Below are 21,210 nucleotides of genomic sequence, written 5' to 3' on the forward strand. Positions count from 1 at the left end.
GCCACTTATTTTTAATGCATCAACCACATCCTAAGGCAGCATATTCCTTTATAGAGTTGCAAATGATAATGGCTTGGTTTTAGATATGAAAATTGTCTCTATCTAGATAATTAGTCACCATGGCACTAAAAGCTGATCTCCAAAAATACACATCTAACTGAAAGAAATGGATTGGTCCTATGCTGAAATTAATAGGCATGACTAATTGAGGTCCCTTAATTTCAGTACTTCTACGCAGAGTACCACTTAGCTGCCTACAATGCTCTGATCTGTTCAATTCACTTCAACCAAATTTGTAAGAAAAATATCTAAATGAACAGGTTCAAAGGGAAAGTATGCCACCCATTGAGAATCCCAGTTTTGTTTTGGTAGTCCGTGATCACTAAAACTTGAGATGAACTAGAATTTCTTCCACCCCAACAATGCATTAAATGCTATTTAAGAACATCCCAAGTCTAACTTTAAGATACTCAATAATTCTGTAAGTGAAACTCACTACAGCACAATGTAAAATTGAAGACACAATCTAGATATTTTAGTGAGAATACAGCTATTTTTAATAATTCAAAGAGCAGTTTATTATGTCTATTATACATAGTTGCACAATTTGAGGCTGGTTAAATACAATCAGTTTTCAAAAATTTATTGGAATAGTTTCCAGATTACAACATGCAAGTGTCCATGAAAATATTTGGCATTTTTTGTTTGAAATTCTGAATAGGCACTTACATGAGGGAGTTAAGTTCTCTCAGTCATAGGCATCCATGCTAAAGAGAAATATCCCAGCACGCAGCATCTTTGACTGCTTTATCAAAGTGCCATGGTAGTAAAACAGTTCTTACAGAAGTATAATTTGAGAATTTCACTTACTCATAAAGTAAGGTAACCAATAACACTTGCAGTGAAGTTTAGAAACATTCTTGGTAGATAGGCCAAGTGAACTACAAATATGAGTAACCATCTAATTCAGCAGGTTCCATATTGTGACCATAGTTAAACTCCGTTTCTGAAAACTACATGCTTAATTTTGGATAGATGGAGGCTAACAAGGGTTGTCCAAAGACTAAGTTCACTAAAGTTAAAAATGACTGGGTGTTTTGCTAAACAGAATTCCAAAGCCTACTTAGAATTCAATTTGGTTTACATACACAGACCTTCCTACAAGCCAATGTTTGAGGTGGTAAGATGAAGTGTGCATTTTAATGCAAAGTGATCTGAATTTTGTGCCTATGACCCGAATTCTAAAAGTGTAATCAGTAAAAGCTACATTTTCACACACCTTTGCCACTGAAACACAGCTCAATGGGATAATTCTGTATTTTCGCTTAGGGCATATAAGCCTTCAAGGGCTTTGCAATTTGATAATAGAATCATTAAGATGGAGGTGCCAAGAATTAGAAGAGTCATCACCCCTCTTATAAAGCTAGTATGAGAAAGAAGCTTGCTTTATTATATACATTCCTCAGAAAGAGACAAAGTCTGAAAACTCTGGCATGAGAACTATTCCAAGTGTATGGACAAAATCCCATTATAAACCCTGAATTTGTCATTTTAGAACAATATATTTATTAGTTTCGAAGGATACAGGCAGTAGACGATGAGGAAGGATGTATGATATGACTGTGGTATAGGAAGAGGAAATGCTTTAGTCTACCATCGATGATAAGCAAAACTTAAATGCACCAGCCTACATGCATGGAAAAACATAACTTTTTTAAGCTTTATGCATATATCTGAGTGCATCACACCAGACAAAAAGTAAAATGTGCAGTATAAAATAGCTTAAGAAAGTTCCAGTGTTTGAGAAAGCGCTCATTTTAAATGTATGTACACACTTGAATGTTTACTTAAAGAATGTTTTAGTAGTGTGGGAAATGCAGCACTGTAAGATGAGGAAGACTGCTGAAATGGGTGTTGTGGCCTTCTTCCCTACAGGCTGTTGCCACCTTTAACCTGCTGATCTATCAACAGTTCTTTCACTCCCAACACCCAGTTCACATTTCAGGCTGCTCTGCCGATGCCTGTGGTTCTGGACTTTCAAACCGCTGGTGGAAGTTGGTTCGTTGTTTCCTCAGTTTCTCAGGAGCTTTTCTCCAAAGAATGATCTCCTGTTTAAGGTGGAAGAAAATGTACAGTTTAGAGGCTTCATATTTTAAACATATTGATGTCGCAGATAGAAGCATCTCTCCTAGAACACTCGCGTGCGCCCCTTAGCATTTCCATATAAACTTCTGAAAAAACCTAGATACTGAAAGCCACAATCCTTTTCAGAAAGTTGTGCTGAAGCATGAAGTGGTGCCCATGTTGTGCAGCTCTCTTCATGAGGTCTCCTTTGCTCCCACTCTAGACAGTTTGGCAGCACATAAAAACATTGTTTCATAAAGCCTTCCCTTAAGCAGGTAATGGGAGATAAGATTTTTATTAGCCTTTGTTCTGCTTTTATTACCGATGTTTTAATGGACTGCATTTTTCTGCTTAAGAATCCCAATTATTGCTTTATTGGGTGCTGGCTTTAGTACTTTGAAAGTTGCCCTGAATATTTTCTAACAGAAAAGGCAACACAAATAAATAATAATCCACCTCATTACAATACTTCAGTGCACAATGTCATTCATACCTGTTGCTTGAAGTACCTTCTGTCCTCTTCATCAACTAATACTAGGTTCAAGAAGTATCTTACTGAAAACTTTTTATTCACATCCCTCATTGTAGGAGTAGGATCATAGCCCGCCAAGAAGAGTCTTATAGGAATAGATTCACCTTAGATAAAAAGAAGTTGTGATTAGTTTTGCTTCTTTCCTCAACATTTAAAGGATTAGAATAGTTCCTGACAGTGAATAATCTGGAGTCACAGGGAATGGCATGACATCAATTTAAAAAGAAGGGGGCTGGGAATTTCTTCTTAAGCAAGTCACACCAAATCTCAACATGCCTTTTAATCTGGGCGGGAGTAGCCTCTAAAAAGGAAAACAGCTATATATTTAAATGTGAACATGGCTCTGCATCCATTTCTGTCATCCAATCAAGCTGGGGAGCACAATTCAGAACAGACAAAGAGCAAAGCTGAAATATGAATTTGTTATCACAACATGCAGGGTAATTAATAGATGGCTTTAAAGGGACAAGCCAATTGCTACTGAATATCAATTGCTGGTTAACAGCAGCAGAAAATAAGCATCTGGTTGACTACTGTGGGAGAGAGGATGCTACACTAGACTAGTCCAATCCAATAGAGCTCTTCTTATGTTCAGGGGTAGCACATTTGTCCATGTTTTCCCTACTCTTTTTCTTGACTCTTAAGAACACAAGAAAAAGTAATGATAGACCTGGCACAAACCAGAAATCAGTTTTCTAATTTATGAAAGCAACTAATACTATCCAATTGGTATTAAGGAGTGAAGGCCCCAGATTAGGAGCCCCTTATTCATTTAAGGCACTTAAATGATGCATTAGGCAAAATTGGTATTTAGTGCTTTAGATTTTCTTTTTGTACCAGTCTAGGCTTCAAGATAATTTTTATGTACTCCATAATAGGATTAACACTCAATTTAGAGAAACAACCTATATTTTAACATAAAAATGCTTTGACAATGTTAACAAACACCAACTCACCTTTAACTGGTGCACCATCCATTATTTCATACTTTGCAATAGTCTCAGTCTCTGTCGTGGTACTAGGTCCTGGTTAAACAATTATATTTTTTAAAAAGTCCTTTAATTCAATTTTGCATATTTAGTTGAATACATTTATTTATTTCTATGGACTAAAGCCCCTTAGCAGTTATACCTTATCAGATAATGAATAGGTATTGAATTACACAGGTAATCAGAAAATATCACTACTTCTCAGCTCTTCAAGATACAGCTCCTCTTAGTAATATCCAATATTTGTACTTCCCCAGCTCAGTCCAATACAACAGAACCTCAGAGGAATTATGAGCCCTGATTACAGCTGTTAATCAGGACCAACAACATGGTTAGTTAGTCAAAGTAAACAACTGTCACCCAAGTCTTAAATCTGAACAGGTTACCCCAGTTTAATGTGAATCATATGTGCCACTTGGAGCCTACCCACCATGCCAATTCTGAACTATTACTACATTTAGAAGTGCAAAGCAATTGTACAAGAAGGTCTTTCAAGTTGAAAAGTAGCTGAACAGAATGCCTGATTGCCATGTATATTGCTAAATACAGTTGAAGGCAGAGGTTTCAGGAACCTATTCACTGTGAAGCATAAACTAGTTACCTGCAAACCAGTATTGGTCACTATGTACAGCTAAAAGAAGCTAACTAGCTACACATACATATGCAAAATATAACAGCCTATTATAAATTGGAAATATCAGAAAAGATAGTTCTAGAACACATCAAATTAAAAGTAAAAATATTAATGACAGTTTCAAAATTCATCTTACCAATTCCAGTAATCTCTTTTTTGATCAGCTGTAATTCCATATGCTGAATTTTTATTCTTACTAAGAGAAAGTAAATTTTTCCAACAATCACATCCTTTAGATGATACCTTACAGAAACAAAGGAAGGGGGCTTGTAAACTGCAGAATTTAACATTTTTAAACTAGTTTACAGCATTTTACAATGCTTTTGTGTATTCATATTGCTGAAAAAGGATAAGAAAACAGAACTATCTATATTGAACAGGGTTACTCATTTTACCAAAGAGCAGACCCACACTCAAGTTTGTAGCTGCTACTCAGTTTTATTCCTCTATCAGGCAGCATGTTTTCAGAAGCCACTTTAAAGCCCAATGAACAGAAAGTGCTAGTAGTAGTAGAGACTGTTACAAGTTATCACAATATGCACTGAAGGTAAGTTGTGATTTCAAAATGTTGATGCCATAACAAATCAGATTGCAATAATGATCTCTTCTCTGTTGCTTAGGCAGTTAGTGCTAAAGAGCCCCATGCTAACAGAAGACATAGGTCTGGTCTAAGCATTTAAAAAAATTGTATCCTACTTTTGCATCATGTAGAATTGGATCCAGACTAAGCTATTTGCACTTAGGTCCACTGCAATCAATGTGAAAAGTCAGTAATGTCTAACTTTTAGATAAGTACAACTTACTTAGTTTGAATCCCACTCATAGTAACAGAACACTCAATTGGTATACAATGAGCACATTTTTTAAAAAATAGCAAAATTAAAAGAAACACAGAAAAACAGCCACCAGCAAAACAGTTTTAAAGGAGGCAAGACTAAGAAATCATCATAAGCCACCAAAGCAGAATAGTTTTCACCTGCTTTCTAAATGCCATCAAGGAGGCACCAGTTGGACTCCCAGAGAAAGGAGTTCCAAAGTTTGGGTAGAGTTCTCAAAAAGGACCTTTTATGTATACCCAGCAACTCAATCTTAAACACTGATGGGACATAGAGCAGTGTCTCCTCCAACTACTTGAGCTCACAAACAGACTGGGTGTCAGTGGAGCCAATATAGTACAGTAATCAAAATCACAGTACAGTACCAGTAGCTGATATAGTAATCATAATTCTAGCTGCAGCATTTTGTATCAGATGAAGTTTCCATGTGGGCAGTTGGTTCAAGAACAGAGTAATATAATGCTCTTGAACTGTAACAACTTTGGAAGGTCAGCTTCACCCACCTATAACTATACATGGTCCATTAGCAATCAGCTAATTACTGCTATGTGTTCCACACTTTTAACCTGAAGGAGTTTCCCTGGTTACCCATTTCAAGGTCACACATTCCCTTATTCATAATACATACTTGGATTTGTTGTATTCAAATTCTATATGCAGACAATCTTCAATGCCGACTTCCATTTTAATAGAGTTGTTAACATCTGGGTATGTCGCAAGCTGGTGAACGATAAGGTCATACTCTTTTACCAAGTCTGACAATCTTCTTACTATTGTAACTTTAAGGAAATACCTACAAAACAGGAAATTAGCACAGATTGTATACACAGAATATTTTACATACATGAAGTGGCCAACTTTATCAAATTAGCTAACATCAGAAATAGACTATATTGAGATTCATAAACTGCATTAGCAGTTAAATCTGAATTAAAACAATCTGCTCACAATTCTAATTCCTTTTGTTGCAAGGCCAAAATGAGAATTTAATAAGAGCATTCCCTAAAGCAAGAGAGAAGGTGATTCCAACTTTTATTAGCACAATGGGTTGGAACCAGACATGCCTGCAGCAGAACTCTAAAGCTTCAGCAGGTAGAAGAGAAAAGGCAATTCATTCCCACTTCCCTGCAGCTCTCCATGAAGATTGGCTTGAGAGGACTGAAGGTCCTTTTGGTACAGCATGGGAGATGTGGTGGGATGCTGCAGAGGAAATCTATTCCTTCAATCTAGCATGAGTCTCTGCTGAACCAAAATCCCTTCTGCAAACTGAAAGGATTCAATCCAGTATTTCTTTACAGCTCTATAAACAGGATGGAATGTATTTTGAGGACCCACTTACATTTAAATTTAAGGTTTACATATTATTTTTAAGGCAGGCACATCCAAATTCACGCCTTTCGTGTTTCAGATTGCTTGCTAAAGCTTTTTTTACCATTTCCATATAGTTTCCTGTTATCATTATTATAATCATATTTATTATATGGCTAATTACTTTTTCTATGTAGAAATTTTTATTTCTTTCATTTTATTGCAACTTGTTTTCATTTTTGTATTTCTTAAAATTAACAATGCTGTAATCAAGTATTTTAATAATGACTAAAGAACAGAAATTCAGAGTCTTCCATCACTGCATGCCTTTTGGCTCAAATACCTTCCAATTATCTCTCAAAAGCTGCATATTAATCTATGTAACTAAGGGCAACATCCAACATAACATTAGTGGAATAAGTTTGAGAATTAACATTGTTCTGCAAGCAGTAGTGCAAAAGTTTAGTTGTCACTGAGAAGTTCTGCAACTTGTTTCACAAGCACAATTCTCTCACTGGATTCAGCTGCTGTGCTACACTCAAAACAAGGCTCTGGCTAGCAAAACAGCTGTTGTAAAAGTGGCCTGCCACAATCAGATATTACTCTAAACAACTTAAAATGATTTGAGCAAAATGATTTTGTTAGAAGAAATTATTCTAAGAAAGTGATACAAGTTTCTTAGTATAGAGTGACATTTGATAGACAAGACTGCTCACTTTGTCTTTGGAGCACAGGTTGCATAAAATCTCAGCTTTGGAGACTTCTCAGATGAATAGCCTACCAGCCTGCAGGGGCATATAGGGAGTTTGATTCATAATATATTTTATCTAGATTCTGAAGGCCGGAAAAGAAAAAAATTCCATCAAAGCCATCAGATCAGAGAGAAAAAGGATCCATAATGGGTTAGATTCAAAAGTACGCTTCCATTAATGGAAACAGTTCTTTCAGCAATGTAACAGCTTTCAATTCAGCAAAGGTTCCTACACATGGAAACGAAGGGAGGTGACTTTCTCAGATACCATTTCCCCCTTATAACCCTCATACCACCTTCCTTCAAGGGGTGAGAGAGGCTGCAGGGGGGTTTTGGCAAAAGAACCCCTTCCCTCTTCGTGGATGTCTCTGCTAGATCAAAATTCCTTCCACAAACAGATGGGCCCTTTTGATGCAACCAATTTATAATATATTTTTACACATACCTATATAATGCTATAAGTTAGAAACTATTATAACCATAACTGCAGAAATAGTACTTTTCAGTTTCCATACCTCAATCTGACATTGGCACCGATGTAGGATTCATATGGCTTCTCAACTTGCATAAACTCAAAGTCATAACTTCTACTTTGTGTTAATTCACCAGGTAAGGCCAGTTCTTTCACTAGGTTTACAAATTCATGAGTATTGCTCTTGTCACTGAAAAGCTCTAAGAAAGTAATGAATAGAATCAGAGAGGAAATGTAACAGAAGCTTTCCTTAAGGAGTATACAATGGCTTGACACTTGGGACTGCTGCAAGTGTCAAAGAAGAAAAGAAGAAAATAAATAGAAAGATATTAAAATATTGGCATTATTTCTATCTCCATTTAATCATGTGAATTCAAAAAAATATTTTTTTATTTTACAGTGTGGTCGAATTCAGAACTCCTTCAGTATGTCAGTTGTATTGCACAGATCCTCCATACAAGTACAAAATACAACTGTTTTGTTAATTATACTGTAGAACAGCCCACCATTGTTTAATATCAACAGTCAGTTTGACAAACAAGCAAATGACTTGTTGGAGTAAATTCAATAACTTAAAAGGTAGGCTAGTAGAATGTTTTCCAAAATGTGTCATTTTATTTTATATTCTCATATTATAAGCAGAGAGAGAGAATTTACTGAACAAATTTTCCTGAACAATTTTACTGAGAATTTACTGAACAAATTTTGGTTTATGAAACAGAATATACAAACTTTAAGAAAAAGCTCTTCAAGAAAAAACAAAAGCAGAACATACAAAGATGTGGCCTCAATAAATTATATCATCTTTACTTGTTGCATCTTAATCTTCAAGATCCACATATGATCTAGCTAGAATATAGTTACTATTTTTAAGATGCATGCTGTTTGTGTAACTGTTGCTTGGCAACATATCACAGATACAATTTATTTGAATCACAGACAAACATTATTTACTTCAAAACAAACATCTTCGGGATACTTGTTATACAACCAGTGTTGGAAACTCAGATATATAAGCTAGGCACCAAATGGCTCCTTAACCAATGTTATAGTCGCCAAAACAGAATGGTTGCCATTTGGGGGCAAGATGGTTCTTAAGTCTTATTCTTCAAATGATGGACTGACTGTGATTGATTCTCAGTTAAACATCTGCCTAGTTCAGATGACAACCTTGAGCTAGGTTAAGAGCTTGGAGAACTTAAAAGAAGAAATGTCACTTGACCCAGGGACAGTCCACACATATATACTGGCCTATTCTGAGCTTTTTTTCTTAATGGTGACATGGACCATTCATATAGCAACCATATTCTTCACAACTGTGAGCAGGGCAGTGGGATGGGGTAAGTGAAGACAAGCAACAATTCACTATAATGTTGTTCACCACTCCTGCTCAGACCGCATAGAAATAAAATTTTGGCTCCTGGTTGTGCAGATAAAAATTAACTGATAGAATTCTACAGGATGTGGTAATAGTGTGTGAAAACAGTTCAGATACAATGATCCCCAGAATGTGCCTCCAGATGGTGGAGATGTCAGGTGACATCCTGGTGCCCAGGTCAAAAGCCTGGTGCAAAATGAGCCTGGCTAATTTTGAACACTGTATTCAACTACCAAGAGACCAGTCCAGATTATGATTCCTATATCAGGGTTATGAGCACTCAAAGTTATCCATACCAAATGGTAATTCTAAGAGACTCACCAATTTGTCCTACAAATTCAATTCTAATTCCTTGATGCTCTAGCCTCTTTCCAAGTTGTTTAAAGACTATGTTTACCTGAAAAAGTCAAAACAGCAATGAAAAGGTGTAAGTGTAATGATCCATTTGTACAAAAACTTATTTTAGATCATTTAAACCACATATATATCCCACCTTTCCACTGCATTTGCAAAACTAAGTGCAATGTAGAACAATAAAAAATAACCAGTAACAAAATAAAACAACGGTTAAAAACAGATAGGTGCAGTTGATAAAAACAGTATTTTTCAAAAGGAAGTGTAGTTCTGGTTCTTTGCCCCTTTTCCAGCCCTGTGTTACAATGCTAGACTACATGGCATTTTCATTCCTTCTTCCAACTCTTATTTACTGAATTTTCAAAGCAAAAGTGGTTAAAACTTGCTAGATGCCACTGGCACTCCCTGCGCCCTGCCAGTTCCTCCTTATGCAATTATTTACAACACTAAAAAAAAATGGGACTGTGGGAAGAGAAACTGGTGAAGCAGCTGTTTAGCAATGGGTGAAAGTAGTTCATTAAATGACAGAAGCAGGAAAAGACAAGTTTTAAAGCAAAGAATGGAGATAAATATGGCACCATTCCAGCATTCTAAAGGGGCAATGAATAGCAGAAGGTTAGAAGAATAGAGGCGCTGGATCTGGTCATGTGCAATGTGCCCAGACACTGCCCTTTTCCATTTTATAAGTAAGAGAATTCCAATAGAATATTCTATGTAGAAGATGGGGCAGGTTCAGGCTTTACAAATACTTCTTCTGCACATCAGAACCCCTACTGTGGGTATGGATTGCACCAGAACTCCTTTCTAATCATTTGCCAGAATTGAAGGCATTGTGTTAAAGGCAAATTCAAAACAATCACAACAGGGGTAGTATTTTTGGACTCAATATATTCTTATAAAGGGTTTAAGAAAAATTGTAGAAGATAAAACTATCCTTGGCAACTTTAAAGGTAAAGGGACCCCTGACAGTTAGGTCCCGTTGTGGACGACTCTGGGCTTGCAGTGCTCATCTCGCTTTACTGGCCAAGGGAGCCGGCGTTTGTCCACAGATAGCTTCCAGGTCATGTGGCCAGCATGACTAAGCCGCTTCTGGCGAATCAGAGCAGCGCACGGAAACACCGTTTACCTTCCTGCCAGAGCGGTACCTATTTATCTACTTGCACTTGACGTGCTTTTGAACTGCTAGGTTGGCAGGAGCAGGGACCGAGCAATGGGAGCTCACCCCGTCGCAGGGATTCAAACTGCTGACCTTCTGATTGGCAGGCCCTAGGCTCTGTGGTTTAGACCACAACACCACCTGTGTCCCATCCTTGGCAACTTTACATGATGGTTATATATGACCTCTAGCATAAGACACTTTGGGTTGTATCCAGTGTTAGACTAGACAAGACCAACTTATGTCCATTAATTTCAGTGAGTCTACTCTGAATAAAACAGTTCAATACAACCGTGCCACAGAATGCTGGACTAGACAGGCCTTTGGCCTAATCCTAGAAGGCTCTTCTTAGAACATTAGGCAGAGATAACAGGAGTTGTAGTCCAGCAACATCTAGAGAACTATAAGTTCCCCTGTATAACATTTGTGAAAACAGAACACCTTAAATATGACCCAAGTGCAGCAACATTTGCTTGTATTATTACTTGAACCTTTAGAATATATTATTTTCTTCCATTCTTTCAATATCAAATTGAGAAGCAAAAAAGTAGTGTTGAAACCAAGCTCCACAGAAGACAAGTTTGTGAACTAGAAGATGTAGATATAGAGTAGTTTTAGGCATGGGGGGGAATCTGTATGAAGAGAAACCACTTATAAAAATAAGAATGTCAACAACTTAAATATTTGGATAGTTAATCTAACATATTTTAAATTTGCATAAAACCCACAAATTATCAGTTAACACCATAGATCATTAATGTGACATTATCAAATATTTGTGCAATAAAAATTAATGAGGATGACTGTATTATCTCCTGTGCCAACACTGAAAGAAGTTCCTCCGCAACAAAATTAATGTGTTGGTCCTTCCTTGACATATACATATTGACTTGATAACATCAACAATAACAATTTGTTTACTACCAAACCTCAATATGACATATACACTAGAACCTAGATTCTATTATGAGATTATCTGGAACAGCTATATCATTAATAACTGTTTCTGTCCTATATCTTACATAAAGTACAAACTTCTTTTTTTTAATAAAAAATTACCTTTCCTGAAACCGATTCTCCATCATAGAAAAGATAATGTTTTTCTATTTTACCATCTTCTGTTTTTATTTCAGCTGTTTTTCGTGATTCTGCGTCATTAAGAACAACATCAATCTCACAAATGGGACCAAACAAGCCTCCCAGAAAACTCTGCAATAAAAAGCAAATTCACTTAGTCTTAGATAAAATAAACAGCAACTTTATCAAGTTCAATATAGCAGCCACAAAGTGTAGCTAAATAATGAAGAAAAAGTTCTATAGCTCTTGTTTTAATTGCTCTTTTAAACATATATAAAAAAATTAATTCTACCAAAAATTTCAGCTGTAGAAACTGAACTGGTGTGAGACAGCAACAGAACACGGTTATGAATTGTCGCATTTGTGGAAAAGCAAGCATCATGCTAGAACAGAAATACAGGTTCACCATGTCTTATGTGCCAGTGTAGCCCCCACACACACACCACACATGCTACCCCATAACAATTATAAATCAGAATATTTTAAGGGTGAAGTGACAGATAACTAATTTAAGCAACTTAAAACAATTCTTACATATATGTTTCTGCATTGATGGAAGGGAAAAATACTACAAAATACATTAAAACTACATTACAGAAATCTAATCAGCAACTAGTTTTGTCTGAGGGCCACTTGAACAAAATGGGGAAATGACAGGCTAAGGCCCCATGCCCTAAACCCCCAAATAGTTTGCAGCCTAGTCCCATTGCTGCAGATGCTGCTCATCTATCTTTTGTGCCTCATCTAAGAAAAGCACCACTACTCAGGGAAAGATTAGACCAAGCACGTCCAACTTCCATCAACCAGAAACCCATAATTGACCATGATCGCCCACCCCGCGAGCGACCGGTTGGACATGCCTGGATTAGACTATTAGAAATAGTGGTTTCGGGTATCCAAAGAACATTTAAAAAGTGCTTGACGCATTTCAGTTGCTAATGAATTGTCCGGAGACTATGGGTGGCGTTCAACCAAGTTTTACTCAGAGCAGACCCACTGAAATTAATGGATCACATATTTCTTAACTTCAATGGGCCTACTCCGAGTAGACGTTAGCTACTCTCTGTCTACCAGGTGCAGGAAACCTTTAGCCTGTCAGATGTTGTTGAACTACAACTTCCAGCATCCCTAGTCATCAACATGCTTGTTGAATCTGATGGGAACTTAAGTACAGCAAGGGCAAAAGGTTCCCAGTCCCCACACCTGGGCTATACTTGAAGTACTTAAAAGGCCTGATTCATCTGAAAGCCCTCTGTCCCATTCCTTAACTGATCCCTTTTGTCCTATTTCCTTCTTTCAGGAATCAGCAGGACTCTTTAATTTGGCCCCAAAGCAAACAGGGAAGGAGAGTGGGCCAGGAGACTTGTGGAGGAACAGAAGCAAAACAGACCACCTGTATCCTGTCTCAGTGCCTCAAAGCATTGTAAAAAAAGAAAACCTAGATGGCATTCAATTCTTGCTAATAAGCAAACACCAAGCTATCCAAACAATATGCACAATGGAAGTCCAGACTTCAAAGGAGCTCTACAAGAATTTAATAAGCCACCATTAAAGGCAAAACAAACTGAACTTTCTGATTGAATTGGAAAACATTGTTGAGTGCCTTAACACACTACATAACTGATCTACAATAAAAGGAATTAATTTAGCGGGGGGGGGGGAACCTTCAAATCCTAAAATGAGTGTGTTTGCAACACACTGTTGTTATATTTGCACACACACGCATACTTTAAATCTAACTACATTTTGTTTATCCTGTCTTGCTTTGGAACACAGAGGCCATTCAGCTTGTACAGCAGTGTTCAAAATTAGCCAGGCACTGAACATGATGCGGTTAATCACAAAGCATAGTTTGTCACTTTAGACAAGATGGCAAATTTGTCATATGCCAAGAGGAAGGGGATCACAGCAGGTGCTGGGAGGAAGAAACATGTAAGCCCAAGGGTCCTAGGAGGCTCATTCCTCTTAATAGCAAACCTTAGCTTTAAATCTGAGCCATCTCAATGACTGTCAGCTGAATATGAACAAGGCCCCCAGAGTAAAGGCTGTATTTGAAGAGTTATTCAGACATCTATCTGTATGGGCTCTTGGCACACTCGTAAGCGTGCACAACACATTACTGATGTTGCAGTCATCAAGTGATGAGCATATATGGTAAATGTCTCTTCAGTATTTCAACATCTAGAGGTACTGGTAGTATCTGCCACCCATCCAAGAATTAATTTATTAATATAAGTAGGCTAGTAAAGCAAAGGCAAATTAGCATTGTCAACCTTTGGGTCTGACAGACTTCATTTGCCTTTAACAGCTCCATGAAAAGCAGAAGTTCATCATGTGGGGCCGGGAGGGAGGGAGTTACATTGGTTTGGCATGTCATGGGGTTTAAATTCACAGCAGCTCGTCCAGACCAAGTGTTACTAATGGTAGCCAGCCATGCCTGAAAGTTATTTTATGACCTACAAACTACACCAAAGATTTCTACAGCTTATGAAGACTGAGGAAATCCCTGTATATAATTCTTGTAGGCACTGTCACACCACCTTAAAATATCAGAGTAAATGACTCAGGGTACTTTCAGACTGGAGTTTATTCTGGAGTAGGTGTTGTTCATGGATGCAAGATTTGACAGCATCCACAAGACATCTGTATCATAATACAAGACTTTTTAATCCGTTTAATCTGAATTTCACCTTACTATGCAAAGAAAAGAAAGTAAAAACAACCTATTATACAGCTACAGGCACGCCTGGTGCAGACGCTTATTACCTTGTTGTTTTTTTGGTAAGCAGTTTGTCATATGTGTTGTGACGTTTTGATGAGTGGTCTCTACTGCCACCCCTACTTCCATTTTTTCTCAACTGCACACAGCATAGTCACTTTGTTTCTGGCGACCCAAACAATCTCAGCCTATTTACCCATTTCCACCAACTGCCATACACTGAACACCTTCAAATTTCAGCCAACCAGTTCAGAGATGGTAGACATCTTCACACAGTATATGTATGGTATATCTCAGAGACAAACTGTAGTACATGCATTGAAACTTTAAAAAAATAGAGGTCTTATGCAATACCTTTCTTGCACAAGACCTTCCCACTTTCCTCTGTGGTCTTGCACAAGACTTATTATATTTTTTAAAAAAATATGGAAATGAGTCACCCTGTAGAATCAAAAGTCTCAATTTTACACGTCATAAAACATGATAACTAAGGGTTTTTAAGTTTGCTTTTGTGAATTTACAAGTGGGGGGATTAAAGGTGTGTACCCAGGTACAGAAATACTTGTGCACCTATTTAAAACTGGAAAAGGTAGAAGAGCAAAGCAGTACTAATACAGCGGAGGAACAAGAAAACACAGCAGGGAAATATTCTGGCACCAACACCCACTAGTACTGATGGGGAAAAACATAATGCCTATGAAAATATGTGTCAACACTCATACCAATCATGCTCACAGAAAAACCAGATCTGAATGACCCATTTGCAATATTAAGCCACTGCCTGAAAGCTCACTAATACCCGCATAGGCTTTTTACAGACATAAGTCACTTCTAATCAAGTGACCTTAAGGATTCATATGAATATTATTTTGCTAGTGACTCGAGTATATTGCCCGAACAATTTACATTTTACATGAGTGTAAGACCACATGCAGATTCTTTAAGGCATTGCTATGGATGTATATGTAATAAAGAAGGTCTTAAACCAGTTCTAGAATTCCTAGGGATTCTATATAGTATACCCAACCTGTTCCATTAAGCTACTTATCTATCAGCACACACCTGAATGGAATCACTAAACAAGGTGCACCCTGCCAATATTTTAAAAAATGTGAAATGAAATGACTAGCTAGAATGAAATGACTAGCAATTTGGAAAGTACCCTTGAGGTAATCTAATCCAACCCCCTCTCTGCCCAGTGCAAGGAGTAACTACAGGATTTCTACCTCTGGCAAAGGAGGGCCCATCATCACCTACTCAGGTGGACTATTCCACTGTCAAATGGTACTTAGCATTAGGAATGTTCTCCTTAAACCTAGCTGAAATCTGCTTCCCTACACTTTCCACCCACTGGTTCTAGTCCTGCCCTTTGGAGAAACAAAAAACAAGCCTGCTCCATCTTCTTCATTAAACCTGTCAGAAATCTGAAGACCACTCTCATGTCTCCCTTTAATCTTTTGGCGAGCCAAACATAGGCTTGCTGTGGTCTAAACCACTGAGCCTCTTGGTCTTGGCGATCGGAAGGTTCAAATCCTCACGGTGGAGTGAGCGCCCATTGCTCTGTCCCAGCTCCTGCCAACCTAGCAGTTCAAAAGCACGCCAGTGCAAGTAGATAAATACCGTATTTTTCGCCCTATAGGACGCACTTTTTCCCCTCCAAAAATGAAGGGGGAATCTGGGTGCGTCCTATGGGGCGAATGCAGGCTTTCGCTGAAGCCTGGAGAGCGAGAGGGGTCGGTGCGCACCGACCCCTCTCGCTCTCCAGGCTTCAGGAAGCTCTGCGCAACCCTCGGGAGACCGGCTCCGAGGGTTGCGCAGAGCTGCCTGCAGTCCCGGGATCAGCGCAGCTCTGCGCGGCCACCGGGAGCCGGGGGCGAAGCCCCGCTCCCGAAGGCCGCGCAGAGCTGCCTGCCGTCCCAGGACTGCAGGCAGATCTGCGCCGCCATTTGCAGTCCCGGGACTGCAGGCAGCTCTGCGCCACCATCCGGAGCGGGATGCTAAGTCCCGTCCCGCTCCAGATGGCGGCGCAGAGCTGCCTGCCGTCCCGGGATCAGCGCAGCTCTGCGCGGCCACCGGGAGCCGGGGGCGAAGCCCCGCCCCGCTCCGGATGGCGGCGCAGAGCTGCCTGCAGTCCCAGGATCAGCGCAGCTCTGCGCGGCCACCGGGAGCGGGGCGCGAAGTCCCGCCCCGCTCCGGATGGCGGCGCAGAGCTGCCTGCAGTCCCAGGATCAGCGCAGCTCTGTGCGGCCATCGGGAGCGGGGCGCTAAGTCCCGCCCCGCTCCGGATGGCGGCGCAGAGCTGCCTGCAGTCCCGGGATCAGCGCAGCTCTGCACGGCCACTGGGAGCGGGGCGCTAAGTCCTGCCCCGCTCCGGATGGCGGCGCAGAGCTGTCTGCAGTCCCGGGATCAGCGCACTTCTCCCCATCGCCAGACCCACAAGCTCGGGGGACAGCGGGGAGGCAGAGCGTGCCTTCCCACTGTTCCCCGACCTGGTTCTTCCAGCCCCGCACCTGGGGGGAAAATAATTTTTTTTTCTTTATTTCCCCCCAAAAAAACTAGGTGCGTCCCATGGGCCGCAAAATACGGTAGGTACTGCTGTGGCAAGAAGGTAAACAGAGTTTCCATGCGTTCTGGCTTCTGTCACGGTGTTCCACTGCACCAGAAGCTGTTTAGTCATGCTGGTCACATGACCTGGAAACCTGTCTTGAGGACAAATACAGGCTCCCCCGAACTGAAAGCAAGATGAGCGCTGCAACCCCATAGTCTCCTTTTACTGGCTGAACCGTCCAGGGGTCCTTTACCTTTTCATTCAACTATTCCTCAGAGAACTTTGTTTCAACAACTCTCAGATGCCCTCCTCCTCTGGACATGTTCATTTGTCAGTGCCCTTCTTCAAAGTGTGATGCCTAGAGCAGTGTTTCCCAACCACTGTTCCGCGGCACACTAGTGTGCCGCGAGATGTTGCCTGGTGTGCCACGGGAAAAATTTAAAAAATCGAAAGGTTTTTTTTTTTAAAGTCAAATTTTCGATTGGGGCGCCGTCACTAGATGACCCCTGGGGTTCCCTCCCTCCCTCCCGCTCTGCGCCTCCCTCCTCCTCCTCCTCCGGGGAGGCCCTTCCTGGCTCTCGGCCAAGGCTTGGCGGCTGCCACTCACTCACTCGCTCGCCCACCCGTCCCTCCATCCCTGCACCCGGCCTCTCCCCCTCCGTCCCCGACGCGGGGGCTGCCGGGATCCGTAGTCCCCTCGCCCTTGGGCTCCACGCCCGCGCGGGGTGCGCAAACTACGTTTCCCAGCGTGGCCTGGCGGGCCGGGCGTTTTGTTTGAAGCGCTCTTCTCCCGGCCATGGAATGAGCGCGGCGGCGGCCGGGCGGGCAGGGGCTCTTCCGCGCAGACCCCGCGCAGCCTGCCTGCGCCCCCGCGGAGATCGGGTGGCAGGATGGAGCCCGGGGATCTCCGCGGAGGCGGAGCGGCGGCGGCTGCCCCCCAGGTAGGGCTGCTTCGGGGGGGTTTTATTTTTGCAATGCTGCATCCGCGCCGGAGGGGACGCATCGGACCGCGGGGAGACCCCTTGGCGGGCATGCAAGGCAATGCATGCGTGCAGGCGATGCATGGAGTGCAGTGCAATGCAATGGCAACGCGGCGCCCTGCATGCATGCATGCAACATCCACCGGCGCTCCGGACTTGGCAGGTGAGGGGGGTCCCCAGTGGGCGCCAGAGAGAGCCGGGAGGGCGAAGGGGAGCCGGGGGGAGCAGCGCTGCTCCCCGAGCCGAGGGGAAACCTCGGCGTCGTTGCGCCGGGTGTTGGAAGCGGAGGCTGGCGGGGGCCCCTCACCTGCAAAACCTGGTCGCCTCTCATATATTTCGTGCATTGCATTCATCGCCCGCTTTCTCCTCCAAGGAGCTCCCGGGGGCGCGCGTGGTTCTCCCCGTGTTATCCTCGCAACAACAGCCCTGCGAGGTGGGTCAGGCGAGTGGCCCAAGGGAGCACCCAGGGATTGTCCTGGCCAGGTGGGGTGATTTGAACCCTGCTCTCTGCCCGGTCTTCGTCCTCATTTAGCCCCCACATGTGCCTGACTGTGCATGACTGAGGTTTTCCCCCCTCGTCTTGGCTATGGTGTGAGTCTGTGCTGTTAATTAATGGGGTTCTGCCTTCGGAGAAGATGAGCCAGCCCTCAAGGAGGTGATTATGTAATTTGCTAGCAATTCATGTCCCTCCCGGCGTGACGCTGCGCGCTGACGTCACGGGGCTGTAATGGTGGTGTGCCTCGAGATTTTTTTCATGAAACAAGTGTGCCTTTGCCCAAAAAAGGTTGGGAAACACTGGCCTAGAGTACTGCAGACTCCAGGTTCAGCCTGACCACTTGCAACCAGTTGTGCAGGCAAAGTCTTCATACCACCCAGTTCTTCATAGAACCATCAGCGACCTGAAAGATTTGGGATAGTGCCTGCTACACCTTTCCTAGGGTTGCTTCAGGAATACCTGCGTGCCCTGAGGGAGGGTAGGTGGCCAGGGAGCTTGCGCCACCAACTCCCAGTCGGCCTGAAAGGGCTTTATCAACTCTTCATTTTATATTATAGTATTTTAAATTTGTAAACCACTTCAAGTGTCTTGGCAGAAATGCAGGACATAAAGCCAATAAAAAAAACAATCAGCAAAGTGTATCTGAAGAAGTGTGCATGCACACGAAAGCTTATACCAAGAACTAACTTAGTTGGTCTTTAAGGTGCTACAGGAAGGATTTTTTTTATTTAATCAGCAAAGAAGCATTCACAGTCCAATCCTTACAACCTGCTCCCAGTTCTCCTTCTTGGGTTCCCTATACACCTTTCATCCCTGCTGGTAATTACTAACAGCATTCTTAAAATTAAACCTTACAACTACAACAACCCAATTAGGCTGGTTAGGTTTTGCATGCCAGTGCTGCTGGGCAACACGTGAAGTAACAGCACACTGTAAGTAAATGTGTGGTGCGGGTCGCCTCTCCCTACGCGAAGAGGTGCGTAAATCCCCCGAGAATATAAACCCGCAGACACGTTTACGCCCCACCCCACATTTCCTCCTCTTAGAAGCCAAACCCGGGACTGCCACCAGAGACAGCCCAGGTGACTCTGACGTGTCCCGCACTCCACGAACATCTCAGCCACTTCCCTCCCCCCTCCACCCCGCCCTGCTCGCTTAGCCCACCGTGAGAAACCTAGACCCTCATCTTCCCGGGGCACCGGCGGCAAGAACGCCCCTCCCCGCGTACTTTGCCTTCTCCTCAAGAAGCAGCGGAACACACGCCGCCCGCGTCACCCAGAAAGGCGGGGTGGAGCGCGTGGTGGAAGCGGGGCGGCGGCATCGAATGGAAGCCCCTCGCGCCGAGAGTGCCGTATCCATGGGAACGGCCAACGGCTCGCCCGGCCTCCCTCGCCTCAAAAGCCCCCCAAGGCCCAACCCGCCTCACAAGGAGAAGGAAGGAGGAAGCCGCCGCCTCCGCCGCCGCTGCTCATACTACAACGGTCCTGCAGGCCTCGGACAGGCGAGGCGACGCACCGCCATGAACAGCCCCGCTTCTCTCCACCCCGCACGCCGCCGCCGGGAGCCCGGCAGCCGCTCACTTACCATGGTCAGTCGGACTCCGGCCCCCCTCCCCAAGCAACAGTAGCAACCCCGGCCCGCGCCCCTGTCATGTGACCCTTAGAGGCCGCCGTTCGGAACCACGCCCCCAGCACGTGACCAGGCCTCCCTCGGGCGGCGTCGGAGAAAGCCGGGCTAGGCGAACGGCGCTGGCAGGCAGGGAGGCAATGGTCACTAGGGGGCGCTACTTCTCGCAACGAGGCTGAAAACACACACGGAAGCAGAAAGTTTGGTCCCGCCCCCTCCTGACGTCTTCCGTTCTGCAAATGAGCTAACCATGCCGCCCAATCCAAGGCATGTTTATTTGGGAGTGAAAGGCCCGCCGAGTTCAATGGTGCTTCTTCCCAACTACTTTTATAAAGGGTTGTAGCCGCGGGCGTCTTCTCCGTTGCCTGCTTTTTTGTCTGGCACCCGTTGTAGACAGTTTAACAACATAAAATATGTATACCATTAAATATATTTTGGTAGGTGGAAACAATATTATGGCACATGTCAAAAACATACAGTGCACCTCAATTGTAGCCAAAAGGAGGGCACTGAGAAATATTACTTACTATGCTTGGGGGAACTTGTGTTTCTTGTTCCTGATCAGAAGGATGCAGCAGATGAGGCCTGGCTGCAATATCCCCGCAGAACATATAAAGAAAATTTAAAACACATGGGTTCCCCCCAAATAATCCTGGGAAACGGTAGTTTACAGAGCTGCAATTTCCAGCACGCTTAACAAACTACAGTTCCCAAGATTATTTCAGGGAAGCCATGAGTCCCTGCCTCCCCTCCATTTTTCCTTTCTCCTCTTTACTGAGGCCCTCCACAGAGAAATGTTTGGGGCGGGGAGAAAGTGGGACAAGAGCTATAATGATTCAACTGATAATGCTAAATAAACCATGGAATATATATTGGCACTTGGTGTGTGTGTGTGTTTGTGTGTAATGCACTTGGATGGAGGCAATAGCTGGCTGGAACCCTAAACAAGCAGCAGAATGCACTGCAACTTTTGGCTGCAGGCCCCATTTGTGATTTACCACAGATGAAGTCCCCACTTTGAAGCACTTGCCGTATAGAAATCCTCCTCCTCCTCCTTTTGGGCTCACAATTGTAAAAGCATGAGACAAAAGGAGCTAGAAGGAAAGATGACACTGCACAATCTGGAAGAGAGTGAAAGAAGGAAAGAGTGGTAAAGGAATTACAAATAACCAAAAAACCTGAGAATAGGTGTGGGGGGAGAAGAAGGGCAGGCCTATGGCCTGGTCGTCC

At 42.6% G+C, this 21,210-nt stretch overlaps 1 protein-coding gene and 1 long non-coding RNA gene across 3 annotated transcripts; both read right to left on the minus strand.

Moving 5' to 3' along the window:
• Positions 1-533: 533 nt before the first annotated feature.
• On the minus strand, positions 534-20,248 carry VPS26A (VPS26 retromer complex component A). 2 transcript variants are annotated; one of them, XM_081189801.1, is made up of 9 exons: positions 19,939-20,248; positions 11,594-11,743; positions 9,346-9,421; positions 7,690-7,846; positions 5,744-5,908; positions 4,416-4,522; positions 3,613-3,681; positions 2,618-2,760; positions 534-2,108 (listed from the first exon to the last, which is right to left on the minus strand). In XM_081189801.1, exons 1-9 carry the CDS (start codon positions 19,939-19,941, stop codon positions 1,995-1,997), a joined length of 984 nt encoding a protein of 327 aa, XP_081045927.1. In that variant the 5' UTR covers positions 19,942-20,248; the 3' UTR covers positions 534-1,994. The 2 variants fall into 2 exon arrangements, with proteins under 2 accessions (XP_081045927.1, XP_081045926.1); XM_081189800.1 differs by lacking the exon at positions 19,939-20,248 and adding an exon at positions 19,870-19,890.
• Positions 16,923-19,576, minus strand: LOC308584800. Its single transcript, XR_014007014.1, has 3 exons — positions 19,106-19,576; positions 18,659-18,996; positions 16,923-17,236 (listed from the first exon to the last, which is right to left on the minus strand). It is a non-coding gene; the product is annotated as an uncharacterized lncRNA (long non-coding RNA).
• Positions 20,249-21,210: the final 962 nt, after the last annotated feature.

The sequence above is a fragment of the Podarcis bocagei genome (assembly GCF_964188305.1).
Source record: "Podarcis bocagei genome assembly, chromosome: 4".
NCBI classification, from domain to species: domain Eukaryota; kingdom Metazoa; phylum Chordata; class Lepidosauria; order Squamata; family Lacertidae; genus Podarcis; species Podarcis bocagei.